The 19,164-nt window shown below is 39.7% G+C and overlaps 1 protein-coding gene across 5 annotated transcripts in view; it reads right to left on the bottom strand.

Annotated features, from left to right (window-relative positions):
* The window catches only part of map4l (microtubule associated protein 4 like), an 82,850-nt gene that overhangs the window by 7,518 nt on the left and 56,168 nt on the right, over positions 1-19,164 (bottom strand). For 4 of the 5 annotated variants that reach the window (XM_034104323.2, XM_034104325.2, XM_034104327.2 and 1 more), the window contains 6 exons: positions 18,502-18,743; positions 9,194-9,253; positions 4,130-4,222; positions 2,593-2,674; positions 2,385-2,494; positions 2,044-2,197 (listed from right to left, as the gene is read on the bottom strand). In XM_034104323.2, the coding sequence (XP_033960214.1) occupies positions 2,044-2,197; positions 2,385-2,494; positions 2,593-2,674; positions 4,130-4,222; positions 9,194-9,253; positions 18,502-18,743 (741 nt within the window). The remainder of the gene's footprint in view (positions 1-2,043; positions 2,198-2,384; positions 2,495-2,592; positions 2,675-4,129; positions 4,223-9,193; positions 9,254-18,501; positions 18,744-19,164) is intronic. The other variant, XM_034104324.2, reaches the window with a different exon arrangement.

Raw genomic sequence — 19,164 nt, 5'->3', positions numbered from 1 at the left:
AAGGGGTTTTCTTAACATAACAAAGCAACCGTAACTAGACATCTAGTAATTCAAGAAAAGTAAAACAATACATTATGGATTTCAACAAAAACAAACCTGATATTAGGTTATCAATCGACCAAAACAAAATAACTAAAGCATATTCAAATTGATTAAACTGTGTGTTTTCTGCAATGCATGTCCAGATACATACAGTATGTGTTATAGCCAAATTAGCAAACCATATAATTACAGAAAATCACAAGTTTTGCATCTTTGTCATGCTCTATAGTTAGTTTACAGTCAAGCAAAGCCCACATTTGAGTGTTTTACATTAAATTAAAAAAATCAATGTCTCTTTCTCTTCTTTTAATTGTTTAAATTATTAAAGTATACATCTAACCTCGATATCAAACTATCAAAAGATTATGTTCGAATTTTAGTGTTTTGTTATTTATAATGCTGTGCTTTAATACTAAATGCTGCTTCTTTATCGCCATCTCAATTCCAAATGGAGCATTAGCGGTTGAGGAGGCGAACTTTTGGCCAGTCATCTAAAAAAACATATTTCGGAAACAGCATAAGCTTACACTAGCGACAAACACTGGATCGGCCACAGGCACTTGTTATTTCAGCCAAAAAGAATCTACAATTGTCTGCAACAAATAAGAAGCCTGCTCTTGTTTATTTCTTTCAAAAATCAAAGACCTATTGTTTAGAACTACTGAGAATTTTGAATGGCTAACAGTACGTCTATACCAGGGGTTTTCAAAGTGTGGGAAGGTGAGCCTCCCCTCAGAGAACATAAGAACAGCCGCGCCCCCCCTCCCAATTATTATTGCTATTATTATTGTTGTTGTTGCTATAAATGCAGGGGTATTCAATTGCATTTCAAAGAGGTCCAGTAAGAGAAAATGCTCTGTTTTTGCTGTCTACCTTTCTCTTTTTTGTCTCGTCTCTGTGTGTGTGTTTGAATCTATCGTGCTGACTCACTGACTGCACCAATTTGATTGGCTGAGTAGCGTCACCTCCTTAAAACATGAAACAATAACTTTTTAAAACCTTTTTATCTTTATGTTTTGAATTTTTTATATTTTCAACATCGTGGATAAATCCTTATATGCTCCCGGCAACACACTGCACGTCAACTCTGCCTCCTTATTACACTCACCCCTACTTTAGTGGGAATAATGAGTCTCCGTCTTTGATGCTCACAGGCGGATGATGCGGGGATGCAATGTAGACAGGAATAAACGCAGATCATCCTCTGGCTGCAGCCTTGACCAGTATTTGCTTTTGATCAAAGTCAATGCGGAAAACTCACACACACACACACACACACACACAGGTAGGTGGAGGCAGGGGCGGACTGGGACTAAAAATCAGCCCTGGAATCTCACCCAGCCCAGCCCACACAAATTGGTAGAGCACGCTAGTGAACTGTCAACGGCGGGGGGAGCCGCGCTGCGTGGAAATGGCCCGCTGAACCGACCTCTGTCGCCTGTCAGCGCAACTTAAAGGTGGGGTAAGTTTGAGAAACCGGCTCGAGATACACTTTTTGTTATATTCCATGGAATGCTCTTAACATCCCGATAGCAATGAATATCTGAAGTGCTTTGACAAAAAATCCATAAAGAAATGTCATCTGTGGAAGCCGTAGTACTGTAAAAAGCACGATTGCCGCCCTGTCTGTCAGCCTTCCATCTCGTGCATGCACAAATGTATCTCGTGCCCTCATTGGGCGTGCCGTAATTGGGCGTGCATTGCGCGTTCATGTGTGTTGGAGGAGGTGCTCTGTAAGGAAGTCTGAAGGAAGGGGCGGATTCTTTTCGGCTGTGTACTTTCAAATGTTAGTGCACTCGAGCCGGTTTCTGAAACGTACCGGCCGTCAGCGAACCGAGCCGGCCGTCAATGACGGAGGCGCGCCTCACACTTTGACAACTGCTGGTCTAGACCATTGAAGTATAGAACAGCGAGTAAGTGAGGTGCAGTTTGGAATGAGTCCTAAGGCTTCAATTATTGATGAGCACTTCATGCTTTTATTTTGTGTGTGTTTACACCCACTTGTCTCAGTGATGCGTTTGTCTATGCTCTGCTCCCTCAGGCCGTCTCCACCAAAAGGAGTCGGTGTGGGCTCCTTCACACCATTCTCCTTAGAAACACCTGCTGGTCCTGTTGTCACAGCGCCATTTGGGGGGGGGGATGTCTTCTTCTCCTCCTGTAGCCAGAAATAGACACACAAGGGCAGGGACACACACACAAATTCACACAATGAACACCTGTTTTTTTTCATAGTGTTCTATCTCATGGTCATGGTCAGCCAGTAAAAGGACAATGAGTCAGCAGAACAAGAGAAGTTAGACGTCTTTTAACTGAGAAAATAAGAGTCGGTTTTAAAGTTTGACCTTGTGCCCGTTGGTCTGATCATTGCCTGGCCCCATGTTGTCCATGGATCCAATCTTAGACTTAGCTTTAATGTTTTGCTTATGGGACTCAATCTTCACATCCCCTCCACCTGAGGTAAAACAAAAGGTAGGTATGAGACCAGCAAAACATAGAATATAGATCAATAATGAATACAAATAAATACAAAAGTGTAACTGTAAGTCTGACCTGGCTTATATTTGATGTTGTCCTTTGAGCCACATTTGGAAGTTACCTTGCTCAAATCAACCTTCTTATACAGGATCTGCACCTGTTGATGAGGAGAGATCACAATGCAGCCTCTTTACAATAACTCACAGGGATGCCACATCCAGCACAATGCAGCCGGAATCAGAAATCCACTCTATTCAGTATCCAAAATCACTGTCATCCATTATCATGCACCTGTTGCGTTTATAGAGAGGATCAGGTTCTGCACAACACATGTTGTATTAAAGGAGACTGAATACAAGAAATCACTACCTACCCATGCTTTATCCCCTTCTTTGACCTTTTTCACTGTTATGAGGTGCCTTCTGTTTTGATTGGCTAACTGATGATCCATTTATGCATATCAATTAGCACAGGCTTTTATAGGAGGACACGATCAGGCAGTTATTAGACTGCGTCACATCATGAGAGTGTGTGTTCAGTATTACAAGCAGTAATCTGACGGCAGCTGGCACTGATGAAAGAGCCAGTGACCTGCCTAACAGTGTGCAATAGGAACAATCATTTTTACATATTTGATGACAGAGAGGAGGAAAAACAGTCAGCCGGCTGTGACCCTCAATGATGTTAACATTTTATTAGCAAGCCAACCATGATGGGTTCTGATTGACATTAGAGCGCCCCGTTATGAGAGGCTTACATGACAGGTTAAAATATTAATGACCTGGTTTAATAATACAAACACAAATAATAATTTAAATATCCATGATGTAATTTTAGACTGAGGAAACACACCTGAGATTTCAATAATTACAGAACAATTTGAATATTGGGGCATATCAACCTTCTGCAAAAAAAAGAAATGCGATTTCTATAAGACTTTTGTATTGTGGTATTTTGACCTATCAGTTTGTATTTGCCTATTTTACATGAAACATGCCAAAACAAGTATTGAGCAAATATAATGTAAGGCTTGTGTGTAGTTTCATCCATTGTAGCAGGTTTCTTTAATATATTATTACTACTAAAGTTGACTTTGATATGTTTTATGGATTTGTTATACGAGATGTTTCTCGAGTATTAAAGCAGAACAGTTGCTGATATTGAGATCAAGCCCTATAGCTTTATCTGATTTGTCACTTCTTGGACATGATACCTTTTACGGTATACCTTTTGCATTGTGTTTATTGATCAGAGACAGCAAAGTGGTGATAGTGAGGGCAGCCCAGAGATGGATTATGATAGTGCAGCAGGTGTTTGGAGCAGATGGGAGCAACATCTGGAAGGGTGGGCAGAAGGACTCATGGCCAATTCACTTTGAGTGAAATCAATCCAAGATGCAAACACAGGTAATTAGGTTTAAAATATATAATATGCATTCAGCCAGGTTGATTCTAATTTACATATAAAATAACAAAAAAATCCTGATCAGATCTTTTTGTTCCCAGGATAAAAATCTGATTGATCATACATTTGACCAGGAAGCTAAAATAGCAAAAAATGTGATATGCATCCACCCTATGCAGAGTCTCCCGTCAGCTCCAGCAGTACTTACTTTGCCACCTCCAGGGACATGTTTGATATTGTCCTTGGAGCCACAGCGAGACGTGATATGGCTGAAGTCCAGCTTTTTGTGCACTATCTGAACCTAAAGACAAGCAGGCAGACACACAGACAAGCAGGAAAGTGAGGAGATAGAAGGGAAAAGAAGGAAAGAAAGAAAGAAAGACAGAAAGAAAGAAAGACAGAAAGAAAGTAAGAAGAGCATGACAGAGGCAGACAGACGAGAGCAGCAGAGAAGAGCAGATCAGCTGGCAGCTTAAGTTAACAGGAAACAGAGTAGCCTTGCTCTGTACGTATGGAAGAGGTTCTGTCATTCAAATCCAATAATTCCTCCTGCATATGAGTTCAGGGATTATCAGTATTAAAAATGTTTTTTGGGACATTATGCCACTAATTCATTGAGGTTAAAAAATGGTGCAGCTAACTGGACATATTCTAAACTGAAATGTTTTAATTATTATAGAAATCAATGCTAGATTTGTATCAAATGATAAGGATACTGACTGAATAACAATAGAGCGCTTCCATAAACGGCATTAACCAAAACTGATCAAGCACAGAACAACACTGGAAGGGTGGACAGAGCACATGCAACAGAGTATTACACAGGACAGTCAGTGGTATTGTGTTAACGCATGCTTGTTCTAAGCAGAGAAGCAAATGCAAGCGACTTATACAGGAAAGTGGAAGATGGTTAGTGAAACACTACACATAAAACCTATTGGTTAAAACTAAATACTGAAAGATAATCCACAAGATTTTGAAAAGTAAGAATGTTTAGGGTTCCATCTCCAATAGAGACATTTTAACCATTTTCAGGAACATTGAAAAATGGATGAATATTCATTAATCGCCCTTTGGAGATGATGCTAGTTGCTTTTCAAAATAATGCACAAAGAAAAGTCAGCATACAGGATTGAAACCAGTGATGTGGATGTTCCTCTAATCCCCTAATTGCTGTATTCCTGCACATTTTCTTAGAAATTCAATGTATCGCTTCAATCCAGCAAGCTCCTGCAGTTGTTTGTTTTTCGAGTCAGGTATCCAAGGGGACCGAGACACACACGCTCTCCTACACAAAATAACTCCTTCCCATTGTTTTGTCATTTCAGTTTCATTGCGCTGCAGCAGACTTCAGACGCCTTGCTCCATTCTCTCTGTCTCTGCCTTAAGTCTTATTCGCCAGGATGAGAGCGGCATGATGACGCAGGTGGCACCAGCAAAGGATGACTCACTGAGCGAGCAGTTAGCACGCACACACATGCACGTACGAACACAGAGCAGAAGTTTTCCTTCTATTTCCGTACACCTATAGGTTGTGCTTAATCATGTCTCCATAAATTAAGGGTAGAAATGTTGCTATTGCAAAAGAAGGGACACTGCATGATGCTGAAAATGTGTCCTCGTTTTAATAAAAGTGAAGCGTAAGCAGGAAAAGGCGACCATATTTCAAGCGCTACAAGACTAAAGACATGGAAGTTACAATCATTTTCAGGAAGCCTTTTTTGTCAGTGTTTGTTCGTATTTGTGTGTGTCCAACCCAGTCTCACGGCATTTCGTGTTATAGTCACGAAATTAATTTAATCTATTGATTCGTGTTCACCAACACGATTTTCGCATTATTTTCATGTCACACAGAACGATTTTAAAAGCAATGTATTTCTATTGGTAGCATGTTTCGTGCCTGCACCACGTCTTTTTGTCCGGTCGGGTCTTGGAATACCAGAAGCTGTGTGGTTCATAAAAACATATTCTTGCTCAATATCTTACCCTAACGGTACGTCCACACAGCAGCTTCAGAAGAAACTTCCACCGCTTCCAACGCTTCTCTGCCCATTGACTTTGAATGGGGATGACGTCACTTTGCCTCGCTTTTCGCCGAACTGCATTGTGGGGGAGCGAAGCGAAGATTTCCAGGATGTCTAGGATCTCCAGGATTCAAAAGTTGAGCAATGTTCAACTTTTGAAGCTGAGCTGGAAGCGCCAGCCAATCAAACACGTTTATGCAAATCTGACAGTAGAAGCGCTAGTCAATCAAACCGCGTGTAAGCAGGGAGAACCAGACCGCAGTTCATTTCCTCATATTCCAAACGAGAAATTACGGTAGCAAATCACCCGGTTCTTTGCGACCAGAACTATTAACGGGATACAAACCGGAGGAACCAGGCATGGAGGGAGGTGGCAGAGACAGTGGGTGAAACTGGTAGGTTTTCGCCTATTTGGGGAGTTTATATATATATTAGGGCTGTCAAACGATTAAAAATTTTAATCAGATTAATCACAGCTTAAAAATTAATTAATCATGATTAATCACCATTCGAACTATGTCCAAAATATGCCATTTATTTATGTGTATTGTTGTGGGAATGGAAAGATAAATGAAAGAAGGCGGATATATCCATTTAACATACAGTATCTATGTTTATTATAAAAAATTTCTGCATGTCAAAATGAAAGACAACCCACACGGGGGAGTACTTCAGGAAAGTCGACAGAGGGGGGGGGGGCGGCGGCGGCTAGTGGAGTACCTCGGGGACCACAGAGTGTGAACGTTGTGATCAGCTGTTTTAGTGCAGTTCTCCAGTGAAGGGGGGAGTCTCCCTCCGCAGCCGGTTGGCGTAGTTTTGGCACAGTTCCGTTGTACAGACCGACGTCTGTGCACACGGAGACCGACTCTGTCGTCCGGTGATCTAACCGCCTTCTGGAAAAGCTTCACAAGTACGTCGGTACGCAAATGCGCTTTGTGACACGCATTTCAGATTACGCACATAACCTGCGTACCAGTTATGTGCACCCCTGTACCAGAGCCATATTATTACTATTATATGGCTCTGCCCTGTACTACAGCAAACGTATTCTCCGTCGGGACTTCCTGCAACGACACCACGCCGTTATCAAAGATGTTCTATTGAGAAGACTATCACTACGTGACAAAAGTTTTCAAAACCGTGGCTACTGAAATCAATCTGACTAACTGCTGTCTGTGCAATTTACTCCGCGCGAGTTGGCAGACTTTATTTTGCTTACTTTAACATCATTGTTCATGGTGGGGCTAAGCCATTTCTTGGTATGGGTGTAGCCTACCCCAGCCATACCCTGGCGCTGCCACTAGTGGCACGTATGGGGCGGGCCATTCTGCACATGCGTTAAATGCGTTAAATATTTTAACGCAATTAATTCAAAAAATTAATTACCGCCGTTAACGCGATAATTTTGACAGCACTAATATATATATATATTGCTCACATAAAATCCCCGGGGTTTTTTGCTTTGTATGTCGGGGGCGGGAGATTCATGTGATTGGTTGTTGGTCGCATTGCTCGCAAAAAATCCCCAAGCTGTCAGACACGCCCAGCTCCAACATTTTCAAGATTTTTGAAAAGCTGCTGTGTGGACGTACCGTAAGCCTAACCCTATCCCTTTTATTTTAAATTGTATAATGTCTAAGTTTTGTTGCCGTCCGCGAGGAAAATAAATGGGGCTCAGAGCCACAGAATACTGAAAACTGTATTTTTTGTCATCTTTTTTTCCTTCTAATTAGTTACTAATATAAATACATTGCTTCTAAAATCGTTCTGTGTCAGAATACTGAAATCTGTATTTTTTTTAAATCTGTTTTTCCTTCTAATTTTTTATTATTTACATTGCTTTTAAAATCGTTCTGTGTGACACGAAAAAAATGGCAAAATCGTGTTGGTGAACACAAATCAATAGATTAATTTCGTGACTATAACACGAAATGCCGTGAGACTGTGTTGATGTATCGTAGTAGTATCTTGTAAACATATTACACACCAGGGTGTCCTTTATAAACTCCTGATATATATTGGGGTGTAGAATATTGATGGTATTGGAAGACAGTTTGTGTGAGGCACGTTGCTAGTACAAGAGGAATTGTAGGGCTAAGATAGAAGAAAACACACAACATTTTGAGATGATAGTAGCAAAATATTTTTTGGACGGCAATATATTTGTCCATTGGTGTCCTAATTAAAGTGATAGTCCTGTGCTTTTTCTCTGGTTATCACGTTGTTAATCATTGCAGTGTAAGCAGCAAGCTATAAGCTCCCAGAAACACTTAGCGACGCCCCATGACACAGTTGCTTAAAATTCTTAGCAGCATTGTTTTCACATTAATTGTTTTAGAAATAGTATAATAAGAGTATTCAGAGTTGTAAAGAAGCACCTTGCAATAGTTTCATAGTTTAAGAAAATGAATCAAAGACGCAAACACATAGTTCATGTTAACTGAGCGTAGCTACATTTAGCTAGTTAGCTCTTTAGCTAACTGTAGCTATATTTAGCTAGTTAGCTCTTTAGCTAACATTACTGACCCATTTCAGCACCTTGTAATATTTACTGCCACTCTTACCCAACATGTAACAGATTTAAAATATTTATAAACAGGACATGTTTGTGATGTATTGCTTCTTTCTATTAATATATTATAAGATCTAAATACCACACTCTAAGATGGCCTCCATTCATTACTATGAAAATAGGTCACTCAGCAAAAGAGTGTTTTTGTCTTTCTGGTATGCTTCTACCGGCACATCAACTTTAACAAGACTTTTCTTGACTTTTGAAATGTTAAACTATGATTTGAGAAATGCATAAAAGGAAAAAGAGCAATCATTTCACTTTTTGAGTTTGAAATGTCCCCTCAACAGTTTTTCTCTTTTAAATAGCTGTCTATGATGTAAGTAAAGTGACTAACTCTAGGGAATCTTGTTCAAAAAAGGATTTAGGTTTAGTTGGTCACATAATATGAGCAGTGATGCATTCTGCTTATTAATAATACTGTTGTTTAATAACAATATTCTGATGATGGTGGACTGATATTAACTAAGTTCATGAGGTGTTGTAGGGGGTGGATATAGAATGGGTGGTGAAGAAGAAGAAAAGAGAAGATGGACCTTTATTAATCCCCTGAGGGGGAAATTCAGTTTCCACTCTGTCGTACACACACATGCGTGTATGTGGTGAATGCAAAGAGAAGATGGGACGATGTACTTCTGTGTGAGGTGTGTGAAGGTGTTCGATGGTAGGGACTCACTTTAGCCTTGGGAGCGGGGTTGGAGGGGTCTGATGCCTTGTTGTTCGGGGAAGAAGAGCCCTGGGGAGACAACCACCCCATAGGTCAGTAAAACATCCAATACACAAAATGCAACAACACAACAGGAAAGGTGGAGGGGTCATGGTGGGTTAGCAGCTGGACCAATCATATGAGTGTAGCCTATGGGTCATTACGACCAATCAAGAGGGAAGCATGAGATTGTTTTAAAACAAGCTTGGATTATAAAATGGCAGACCGTACCAAAGCTATACAGCTCAATAGTGACTGCCTCTTTTTTTGATTGGCTCCAGTTCAAAGTGTGAATTTCCCATTAATTTATTCAGTAGACATTTCGGAAAATCGGTACATGAAGAGTTTGAAACCAAGCCAATCAAATATGAGATGAATTGCTATGAACTAATTATTTGATTCAGGGAAGCTGTATTCATAATTAGTTTAAGACTGAAGGAATTAACCATCCCATTTTCATAATACAAGAACATTCCAAACAAGCTTCCATGAGAGTAGTCAATGTTGACACCATGGTGCGCTCACTAACTGTTCATGGGTGTGGCACACATTTCTATGGTAACAACAAGCTCTGCGAATCAGAGACCTTTCTGTTACATCCCACTATTGTGTGTTGTGTTTATTTTGTACTATCTATCTATCTATATTTCAAAAAATGAATGGGATATTCACTTTGGGAAGCTCACTGTTAAACTCGTTAATCCAATTCTCCTGGGAAATGCGTGGGTTTGTGAATCATTTAAACATTTGACAGTTGGACACTGTTAATTACGGGTTGCCCAAAAGAGAGGATAATAAAAAAATATGTATACATATGTTGGCCAATCAGATGGATCGCTGAAACAGGAGCAGATGGAGATGGATAACTTTTCAAAACATGACATTGAGTTACTGCAGGTTAATCGAAATAAAATGTCAGTTTGTGACAAGGGTCGATCAAATGTCAGCACAGAAAACAATAATTACACAATTGGCAATACAAACATTAAATGTAACATTATTGGTACAAACAAGTCATTCAATAACTACTGATGATGGAAGGGCTGATAAAACTGTTGAATGGGACATTTTAGAATACATATTAGACAGACCAATTTTCATTATCAGTGGAGATTCAGTGCCCCTTATTGTGATGCAGGGACGCGATGTGTCTGTGTGTGTAAAGGGGTTTCACTCTGACTGTTACGTTCCCTTTTGGGGCTAGGGGAACCAAAGGCAAGAAACACAACCAGATTGGTATTGGTACAATTATAAGTGTATTTATTACAAGCGGGTGAAACAAAATGGCAGGCAGGTAGCCTGAAACAAACAAATTGCCACAAACACCGGTTTACATAATAAAGGAGGCCACAAGGGCGCAAGTTTAAATGGGCAACCAAACTAAAGAAGGACTCTCAAAAGTGAGCCTGTTTACACACCTGAAATCACTGAACACTAACGAAAGGAAAACAAACAAAAGAGCCAAAAGGACACAGGTTGATAACCAAACAAAAGGAGAGCTCAAAAGGAGTCTAAAGGCATATGGGGAAAATAAATACTAATATACTAAATAAAGTACGGAACAAAACCTCACTTTAACAGTGGTACAACTAACCAAAGGAGTCGACACAAAACACAGCTAAACTACAGGCAACAGTCACAAAATACTAATCACTCTAAACTATCTAAACACAGACCACACAAGTTAACCATAGAACAACGAGCAAGTAGCGAGAGGCGTCTGTTCCTCAACAGAGCCTCCAGAGTGGTGATAGTCCACGCCTTTGTACTCCTCCCCAGCAGGTGTGCGCCGGCTGTGCGCTGCGATTGGACGTCGTCAATCCAATCACCGTCTTCAGAGTCGGACCAGGGGATGTGCAGCCAATGGTGTTGGAGCAACCACACAGCTGAAAACACTCACAGGCAGACTAATGAGCAGACAAACGGCAACCGTAACACTGACGGACTGACAGATTTGAGAAAAACATCAGCATGAAAGAGTGAATCGTGCCAGAAGATAAGTTGAATGGTGACAAAACAGACAACATTTCCCTGTCGACTGCTGCTGTTGCGTGTGGGAAAATATGAGGCGAGGCCAATTTCACAGAACCATTTGGAGAAGCAACATCTCCTTCTCCTCACTGATCTAACTTTAATTGGACCATGTGATCATGGCTAAATGATACAGGATGAGGCATCACTGGGAATGTAAAACAGGGTGTTGCTAAAAAAGGAGCATGCCTGCTGTTTCCTAGATAAATATGGAGTGGGGGGTGGCATATTTGCATAGATGGTTTGCAAAGCCTTTCTACTGCTATATGTACTTCAATATGCCAGCAGGAGGTGGAATACGGAATATAAATGAATATGAAACAGCTCAAAAAGCTATATTTGACATCAGTCTCTTAAGAAACATCTGCATGCACACATTAAAGAAGAAAAGATTAAACTAAATCAATTTTGGATGTAAAGATAAATGTAAATAATTAAAAAGAACACATTAACTCGATGGAGACATACAAACACCTGGAAACGTATGGCAAGAAAGGACTAACAAAAACATGACAAAAATGTAAGTGGCAACATGTTTCACGAAGATCAACCAGCACAGAGGTGATAAAGAGACGGTTGCAAATCTGACTGAATTCATTAGACTGTGTAGAGCATGGGTGCCCACACTTTTTTGGCTGGTGAGCTACTTTTGAAATGACCAGCTCACCGAGGTCTACCAACCCAAAATAATATCCCAAATTGCAAGGGTTGCTGAATAACACGTTTTAATTATACATGGGATAACTACAATAGGGCTGCAACAAACGACTAATTTGATAATCGATTAATCTATCGATTAATGAAACGATTAATTGACTATTCGGACTATTACTGTATGCCTTGCACAATTTCTCAAACGCTACAATAATACATATATTAGTGAATTAACTTAACAAATTGTCATCCATAGGAATCCCGAATCCAATAAAATACCCAATATTAACGGTGTGTGTGTCTGCCCAAGGACAATTTAAGGTAAAACCTAATAGAGGTGTCATACATAATAACCTAATAAAAGTAAATGTAACAACTACTACAGTGCAACAAAACAGGAAGATTAAATGTGGTCTCTTAAACATAAGATCTCTAGCATCTAAAGCAATATTGGTAAATTATTTAATATCAGATTATAATATTGATATATGCTGTCTCACTGAAACTTGGCTGAGACATGAAGAATATGTCAGCATAAATGAGGCCACTCCACCCAGCCATATCATTACTCATATTGCTCGAGGCACGGGCCGAGGAGGTGGAGTTGCAGCAATCTTTGACTCAAGTTTACTTATCAATACTAAACCAAAATAAAATTATACCTCCTTTGAAAGCCTCGTTTTTAGTCTTACGCATCCGACCTGGAAAACTTTGCAGCCAATCTTATTTGTTACAGTGTACCGTGCACCAGGTCCTTATTCAGAATTCTTATCAGAATTCACTGAGTTTTTATCAACTTTGGTTCTTAAAACAGACAAAGTAATTATCGTAGGTGACTTTAATATTCATGTTGACGATGATAAAAATAGCCTTACTGTTGCATTTAACTCTATATTAGATTCTGTTGGTTTCTGTCAGAGTGTAAATAAACCAACCCACTGCTATAATCACACTCTCGACCTTGTTCTGATTTATGGTATTGAAATTGAGCAACTATTAGTCGAACCGCATAATCCTGCTTTATCCGACCATTTCTTAGTAACTTTTGAAGTATTACTATTACGAGACTACAAAGCATTAGTCAAAAGCTCTTGCAGCAGAAACCTACAGTATCTGTTAGTGCTATTGCCAAATTTAAGGAAGAGATTCCACCAATACTTAACTCGATAGCATGTCTGCATGTAAGGGAGGAAACTTATACAAAATGTAAATTGATCATGTTGTTGATAGTGCTACAGATGCGCTGCGAATAAAATTAGACTCTGTTGCTCCTTTGAAAAAGAAGAAAATAAAACAACATAGATTAATGTAGCTCCATGGCATAATGCCGAAACCCGCAAAATAAAGCAAAAGTCTAGACAACTTGAAAGGATATGGCGTTCCACTAAACTTGAAGAATCTCGTTTAATTTGGCATATTACTCTCAATGAATATAAGAAAGCACTGCGTAAAGCGAGAGCAGCCTACTACTCTTCATTAATAGATGAGAATAAGAATAATGCAAGATTTATTTTCAGCACTGTAGCCAGGCTGACAGAGAGCCACAGCTCGATTGAGCCTTCTATTCCCATAGCACTCAGTAGTAATGATTTTATGTGCTTTTTTAACGATACAATTGTTACTCTTAGAAACAAATTAATGACCTCTTGCCTTTGACCAGTATAGTGTTATCAACAGCTCCAGGAAACGTAAGTTCTAATATTACACTAGATAGTAAACTAGAATGCTTTTCAGCCATAAACCTTGAACAATTAAATTCAATGATTCTCTCTTCTAAACCATCAACGTGCATGTTAGACCAAATTCCAACTAAGCTGTTGAAGGAAGTTTTTCCATTAATTAGCATTTCTTTATTAAATATTATGAATATGTCTTTATTATCAGGCTATGTTCCACAATCATTCAAAGTAGCAGTGATAAAACCACTTCTTAAAAAGCACAACCTCGATCCAGAGGTTTTAGCCAACTATAGACCTATTTCTAATCTTCCGTTCCTCTCAAAAATTCTTGAGAAAGCGGTCGCAAAACAGTTGTGTGATTACTTAAAAAACAATGATTTATTTGAAGATTTTCAGTCTGGCTTTAGAACACATCATAGCACAGAGACAGCTCTGGTTAAAGTCACACATGACATTCTAATAGCCTCAGACAAGGGACTTGTCTCTATTCTTGTTTTGCTCGATCTCAGTGCTGCATTTGATACTATCGACCATGATATCCTATTGCAAAGACTAGAGCACTTAGTTGGCATACAGGGAACTGCTTTAGGCTGGTTTAGGTCCTATCTATCCGAACGCTCTCAGTTTGTACGTGTTAACGATGAATCTTCCACGCAAACCAAAGTTAGCCATGGAGTGCCACAGGGCTCAGTGCTTGGACCTATTTTGTTCACATTATATATGCTTCCGTTAGGCAATATTATAAGGAATCATTCTGTAAACTTTCATTGTTATGCGGATGATACTCAACTATATTTATCAATCAAGCCTGATGAAATTAATCATCTAAATACAATTCAAGACTGCCTTAACGACTTAAAAACGTGGATGACCTTAAACTTTTTGATGTTAAACACGACCAAAACTGAAGTTATTGTACTTGGCCCGAAGAATCTACGAAACAAATTATCTAAAGATATACTAACTATGGATGGCATTAATTTGGCCTCCAGTGAGACTGTAAGGAATCTTGGCGTTATATTTGATCAGGATTTATCCTTTAACGCCCACATAAAATCAATTTCAAGGACCGCCTACTTCCATCTACGTAACATTGCAAAAATCAGGCATATCTTTCCTCAAAACGATGCAGAGAAACTAGTCCATGCATTTGTTACTTCTAGGCTGGATTATTGTAACTCTTTATTATCAGGGAGTACCAAGAAGTCAGTCAAGTCGCTTCAGCTGATTCAAAATGCTGCAGCTCGTGTACTAACCAGAGTTAGGAAAAGCTGTTCTGGCTGCCTTACACTGGCTCCCTATAGAACACAGGATAGAATTTAAAATTCTTCTTCTCGCCTACAAAGCCCTTAATGGGCAGGCGTCATCTTACCTTAAAGAACTCATTATACCCTACTGTCCTACTAGGGCATTGCGTTCCAAGAATGCAGGGTTGTTGGTTGTTCCTAGAGTCTCTAAAAGTACAATGGGAGCCAGAGCCTTTTCTTATCAAGCTCCACATTTGTGGAATCAGCTTCCAGTTTGTGTTCGGGCGGCAGACACCCTATCCGTTTTTAAGAGTGCGCTTAAGACCTTCCTTTTTGATAAAGCTTATAGTTAGGGCTGATTAGATTCAGCCCCTAGTTTTGCTGATATAGGCTTAGTTTGTCGGGGGACATCTTACTTCTTCCTTCTCTCTGTCTATACCTGTGTACTCTCATGTTCCGATTAACCCAGCTTCCCCAAATGTCTTTCTTTTTGGTGTCTATATACGCCGGGATCCGGAGTCATGGATGATCCTGCGGTCCTGTGTCCTGGATCGCGAATCGTGGCTGTGGTCCTGGATCATCGGTCCTGGATGGATATCCTCGTAGATTCATCTTTCTATTATACACACATGCATTTCCAAACATTTGGACTACCTATGTTGCAAATGTATTATCTTTTCAATTTACACACGGCATCTATTGCACGTCTGTCCGTCCTGGGAGAGGGATCCCTCCTCTGTTGCTCTCCCTGAGGTTTCTCCCATTTTCCCCTTTAAACTGTGGGTTTTCTCCGGAAGTTTTTCCTTGTCCGATGTGAGGGTCTAAGGACAGAGGGTGTCGTATTGTCATACTGATATTCTGTACAAACTGTGAAGACCACTGAGACAAATGTAACATTTGTGATATTGGGCTATATAAATAAACATTGATTGATTGTTTACAAAACTAACATTGCTTTTTATTTAAATTAAATAAATAATATTTCACATCAAAAGAAACAACAGTGTTTTAACAAATCGTATTAAATAATCTGATGACAGAACTGTAAACAGAATAGCTGAAACTTTAACAAACTAAATAACTCTGTTACCTCTAATCATTAACCCATGTTTGTATAATTGAGTTAACTCCGTGTGTTGCTGCTAGCATAACACCTGACGTGGAAACGTTACTCGTGGACGGGGCTAACAGAGCTACAAGAAAGACAGTCGAACCCGGTGCATTCCTCCGTCTGAATGTGGTGCATTTTTTGCTAAATGTTTAGACAAATTGCTCGTGTTACCGCCCTTACATGCTAAACACTTATTGCACTTTTGGTAACGAGCATTGTCCACCGCAAGACGGGTAACATTTAACCACACCTTGGAGCGCTTCTCTCCGCCATCCCAGCCGTGTGTTGCTGCATGTAGCAGCCGCGTGTGTGTAAACTGCCCCGCCCCCTCGCACACGGGGGAGAGAGAGATCTTGTCTCGATTGGAAAGATCAAAAATACACCGACCATAGACGCATTTGTTTTGTCTTTTTGCATATTAGAAACGAGTTGGCGACACTAAGACTGCGAGATAATATTTGTGTAGCAATAATACATGACCTTTCTCTTTCTCAACTCGCTACTCGGAGGGAAGTCGCTGCTATGCCTTGTGAACACTCCGATAATGCCTCTCCACGTTACCTTTCTTTGGCAGAGCGACGCTTGCTTTACAAATAAGGCAAATAACCTTTGAATGTGACATCACAAAATAATATTCTTCCTCCCATTCTGGGTGGAAGTGGTATGTTTTTAGCTTTTTGCTCGGTCCCACACTCATTTTGTTGTTTGTCTCTTTAACTTAATTTGAGGTAAGTAATTTTATTCTCTGAGATTTCCCTGAAGAAAAAATAGTGTTATATATTCTATATATTCTGCAGAGTCTGTTCTACATTTCAATAAAGCACCAACAAGAAGTTTCTCTAGTGCAAACGGTAGAAATAAGGCTTTTGGAAAATGATGGTGAAAATGTGGAGGATTTAAAATGTAAATACAGTTACATCCAGTGCACATGATTCTTATATGTATTTTCTTTATGTTTGCATTTACTGTGTCAAAAATAGATGAAAGAACACATGATACAAGAAAAATGATTTAACTGGTGACATGCTTTGCGTGGAGGCTGTTTTCTGCTGCACAACACAGCAATACAATAACCTCTTCACCTTGTTTTCTCTGTTATGACTTGATTTTAATAAGGAACGGAAAACAATAAAAACAAATCATTCTAATCATTCATTCAAGTTTCAGCAGGTAATCCTGCTCAGATGTGTTTGTGACACAGCTCTTCCCCTTCATTTGATCATTCATTTATACGTGCTTATGCTGTAGATCAGTGGTTCTCAAATGGGGGTACGCGGACCCCTAGGGGTAAGTTAGATTACTGCAGGGGGTACGTGAGATTTATTTTATGTTAATGAAAAAAACAAAACATAATTAATGCATTTAAACAAACTACTAATAGTAGATTCACTACTTTATTCAAAGGTTTACAGTAATTCTGGATAATAAAATGGGGAAAAAAACAGGGTGCTCTCTTTTCCTCTCCCTCTCCTGACAGCCCGTCAGTCTCGTGCAGCTTGCTGAACCTGTGATGAGTGACCCGACAGTAAAGAATAAATATATTTATAACTAGTTTGGCTAGTTCCAGAGTAGATAAAATAGCTAAGTGTGTTAGGTCTAACTCTTAGTGTATTTTGCTCCGCTCAACGGTCCGTCACAGCGGGGGAGCTTTGATCCGGAAGAGCTGCGTGTTCTCCGTCAGCAGCAGCTGATCTGATCTCTCTCTCTCGCGTCCGGTTATACTTCACTCGCGTTTATGTCCAAATCTATCAGATCTAGCAAGCTCTAGTTAATTATATGACTGCCTGCATGTCAAAGGACCTAAACAATAAGCGTTGCTTGGCAACAGCTTGTCGCTGCAAAGCATTATGCATTTGTTTTATTAGGGGTCAAAAAATCCCATGCTCATAAAACGCTCATCATTTTCTCTTCATTCCCCACGCCCCTAAATAAATAAATATACCAATTTTAGGAAAAGTTACGAAGTTTGAGCAGTGTGGGTTTTATGTTAACATTTGTTACACATATTTCAAAACGCGAAGTGTAATAACTGCAGTTTGCCTTCCTGTCACTGAGAATAACAAAAATCCTCAGTGAAGCACAAGCCCATGTTTCTCACTAAAAACAACTTATTAAAAAGATCAGTTCAATGCAAATAATGTCGTCTTAGTGTTATTGCATAATGTTAAAATTGGTTTGCCATGAATTTAGTGATGGATTGTAAACATTTGAAATGTAGCATTTAAGTGTTTCTCAGTTACAATGTTGTTGTAAATAAAATCAGACACTGATGGTGCAAGGCTGTACTGTACCTCTTTATATAGGCATTTTTCCCCTAACAAATCTTCGCTGATCAGGGGGGGTAGTATTTTTTTTTCAAAAGGGGGTACATTATTGAAAAAAGTTTGAGAACCACTGCTGTAGACAATCATGCTGTCATTAAGTTTTGTTTATGATTTTGTTTACGGCAGATAATTTTACTGCCAAGCGTTGATTATATAAGAAACTACTTGCGAAGTATTTTAAGAATCTTGACAGGTCCTGAATTATTCATTGACATTTCTTGTACTGTCCTACCTTTCCTCCTCCGGGCTGGTACTTGATGTTGTCGATGGATCCGATCTTTGAGCGGATGTTCTTCAGGTCAGGTGTCGGAGCGTTGAGGGGGCGGGGGGTTCGAGGAGCACGGGGCACCGGTGGCTTCTTCTCCATTGGGCTCTGCTTTGGCACTGGGGGTTTGGTGAGGACACGACGGCGATGACTGGCTTCACCGTTGATGGAAGCAGCAGGAGTAGTGATGGAGGCGGGGCGAGGACGGGCTTTTGGAAAAAACAGAGATAAAAGTATTGTTTATTTAAATCAAGGCTGAAGAGTCAAAAGACCATCTATGTGAAGTCAGTATTAACATCAATGAAATGTGTGCATATCGCTTGACAGAGTTGATATGATTAACCATGATTGTCACCCCCCATAAATAAGGAAATTAACTAAGTCTAGGTAAGGCGAAAAAGAGTTGCGTGTGGTCTTTGTAACTGAGGCACTGATATTGATCAAAAAATCTTATATATATATATAATCTTATATGTGAATTCACAATGATATGGTAATTTTCTATAATAGGGCAGTAAAATGACACATTGTTCAGTGAAGCTGGGCGGACGTTTAGAGATTAGGCACCATTAAACCCCAAATTGGTTGCATCTGGGTAATTTAAGAATCAAGCCAAATTTCTGCCAGACC

The sequence above is a fragment of the Pseudochaenichthys georgianus genome, chromosome 17 (genome assembly GCF_902827115.2).
Source record: "Pseudochaenichthys georgianus chromosome 17, fPseGeo1.2, whole genome shotgun sequence".
In the NCBI taxonomy this organism is placed as follows: domain Eukaryota; kingdom Metazoa; phylum Chordata; class Actinopteri; order Perciformes; family Channichthyidae; genus Pseudochaenichthys; species Pseudochaenichthys georgianus.
Note: the sequence above shows the minus strand (reverse complement) of the source record. Positions and strands in the feature narration are given on the sequence as shown.